This window comes from Pinus tabuliformis, chromosome 4_2 (assembly GCF_031772625.1).
Source record: "Pinus tabuliformis cultivar Carrire ecotype Pingquan chromosome 4_2, CPIR1, whole genome shotgun sequence".
NCBI classification, from domain to species: domain Eukaryota; kingdom Viridiplantae; phylum Streptophyta; class Pinopsida; order Pinales; family Pinaceae; genus Pinus; species Pinus tabuliformis.
In genome coordinates, this window is record NC_142304.1 from 496,200,229 (window position 1) to 496,202,769 (window position 2,541).

Below are 2,541 nucleotides of genomic sequence, written 5' to 3' on the forward strand. Positions count from 1 at the left end.
TAAAGACCTCAAACAGCCTATGGGAACACCTCTAGCGATTTCTGGAATAGAGAGGAAGTGATGTCATAATGGATATTGACTGTTGATCTCTTCATGGGTAGTTTTGAAACATTGTTTCCCGGGACCACACTTTGGCTTAAAATTTGAATAGTTTGTCCTCCCATGACTCTATTGGATTTCGTTGTGAATAATATGGGTCATTAATTATTTACATTTGTGTAAAAGGTATAAACCTGCATTTACTCCCAATTTCAATGGATACATGTCAGTATCTCAGGATTTCGAATCATAAGGGATGGGAAACAATGCCTGCAATACAAATGAAACTTTCCAAGCCTTTTGCACTTCATTGGATAAGAGAAGAGATGAATCATCTACCTCTTTCAATTCTTTCTCTAAATGCATAACCTCTTGCCTTGCCTCTGGAATGTCCTTTTCTTCTCTTCAATTTCCCTCCTTTCTTCTTCTTTCGAATATGCCTACAAAATTACATCTCTGAATTCCTCACAGATAACAATGCCTTCAAATATTGGCACTAAAAATCAATTGTGAATCTAAAATCCAACCATGGCTTGAGAAAAATCAATTCCCAACCTCTTTGCAACAGGCGCTAAACGTTGCATCCTTAGGTGCACATTACCAGGAGGAAGACACTTTTCTGACCATACATCCACATGACCTCTTTCATTCTTTGGCACAATCCCACCCACAACATATGGAAAATGTAACGTCTATGTATGCCACTTCCCAAATAGTGCAGTGTTGCGCCCTTCCAAACAATCCTCTTCCAATAATGCAGGACTGGAAGAACATTCCTTGGCTAGATTTCGTGACGGTTTCACAATCTTTGCAAGGGTTTCACATTTCTTGATTTGCAATCCCTCTTGTAGCTATTGTTCCATTGTGTGCAGACTCTGGACACATGTTCAAGGATAGACTGGTTGTCGAAATCAAAAAAAAAGTATAGGGCCCTTTGGATAAAGTGTTTGATATTTCGTGAGCCATCTTTCAAGAACATAAACATGATAACTTCTATATGCCTGTTGGTTGATTGGAAGTGGCTCAGTAAAAATTCCTCCAGAGAACTTTGATCTGCTAGTGGAGTCTTGTAATCTTGAGTCTATAATCATTTTCAGTTGACATATCACAAATATGTGATACTTCCAATTTGACCAAATCTTCAGATCCAACTTCATTTGAACACCCCTAATGATTTATATCAAGACTCAATGTAGATGGTCGAACCCTTTTTTTCTTGGGATGTTTTCATGTCTGATGCCTTTGGAAATGGTGCAGCTTCCAACTCCTTTAAAGGACTCATTGTGACTTCCCACCATTGTGAAGAAATCCATTGTGGTTATATGGCTTACCATTTAGAAGCATACCTACATGTAACATCCTTGGCACCATTTCCAACAAATGCAAGTACATAACATAAAGGCATTTTGCATGCAGTCGCACCTTCTTCTACTTTATTCTCACCATCAACAACACCATTTGCAGCATCAACATGCACCCATCTTCCTGTTAATGGTGCTTCTTCACAATAGACCTCTTCCCAGTAGATATAAGGAACCAACTTCCTCGATGATACTACAGTGTTTCTATGTTGAGCACCCAGTCTGGATTTTTTAATATCATGTCTCCTCACACTTGTATATGTAGGCACGTCTAAACAAGTTGTGTCATGTCTTTCCTTGCAAGCAATATTTTTTTCATTATTAAATTTTCTCTGAGCTTCTACTGTTGTAGCTGATAGAACCATTGCTAACTCTAACTCAAATTCAAGGTCACCCTTTCTTTTAATAGTTCCTTTCTCTTGGCCTTCATCATAGGTTACCTCTGAATTTCCATATCCTGTCCTTGTATGTTTCGATGTTGCATCTGCAAATACAAACTCAGAGTAGTATGTTTCCAATGATTTTTTCAATGGAAGGCATTTCCCACTGTCACCACCTAGATGCACATTTGTCACATTTACTGCAACAAATAGTGAACATGTTGAAATGGGGACACTACTAACACAAATAGAAAAAACATATTTTGAAAACAAGTAGTTCAATTTGTTATTTCTCCCCAATTGATCCAAAGGGTCAAAAACTTTCAAAATCCCCTTTAAAATCTTTCTTCATAATTGTAGAACATTCCCATGAACAACCTGACAGCCCGAAATGGAGAAGAAAGAAGCAATGAAATACAACACGGGCACTTCTGAAAATACATGAAGGTCCCAAAAGTCTTGAGGCACACTAAACATAGGAAACATATTCTTGGATATCAACTAACCAAGAAGTTTGAACGTAGCCTCGACCATCATAGCCATGCTGCTGAACATAGGTAGCCAGTGAACCAAAATATTCCATATCATGCGCCAATTATCCTTCCCCTCATTAGCGAAATTAGTTGAATGAAAATAAGTTTTACCTATTGCCACAATTAATCACCATATATCACATAACTCCTGCAAGCCTCTCAAAGTCCATAAAGGAGCATCATATATGTGTATATTGACTCCATCACTTAGAAACCTCTCAAAGCTAA

General features: G+C 37.9%; 1 protein-coding gene and 1 pseudogene across 1 annotated transcript; both read right to left on the bottom strand.

Moving 5' to 3' along the window:
- Positions 1-395: 395 nt before the first annotated feature.
- Positions 396-1,130, bottom strand: LOC149170156 (DNA repair protein RAD4-like; annotated as a pseudogene).
- Positions 1,131-1,219: 89 nt separating this feature from the next.
- LOC149170157 (DNA repair protein RAD4-like) lies at positions 1,220-2,323 on the bottom strand. The gene is given in 2 exon segments (XM_089425463.1): positions 1,220-1,884; positions 2,287-2,323. Coding segments are annotated over 2 exon segments (702 nt in total).
- Between the last annotated feature and the right edge of the window lie 218 nt (positions 2,324-2,541).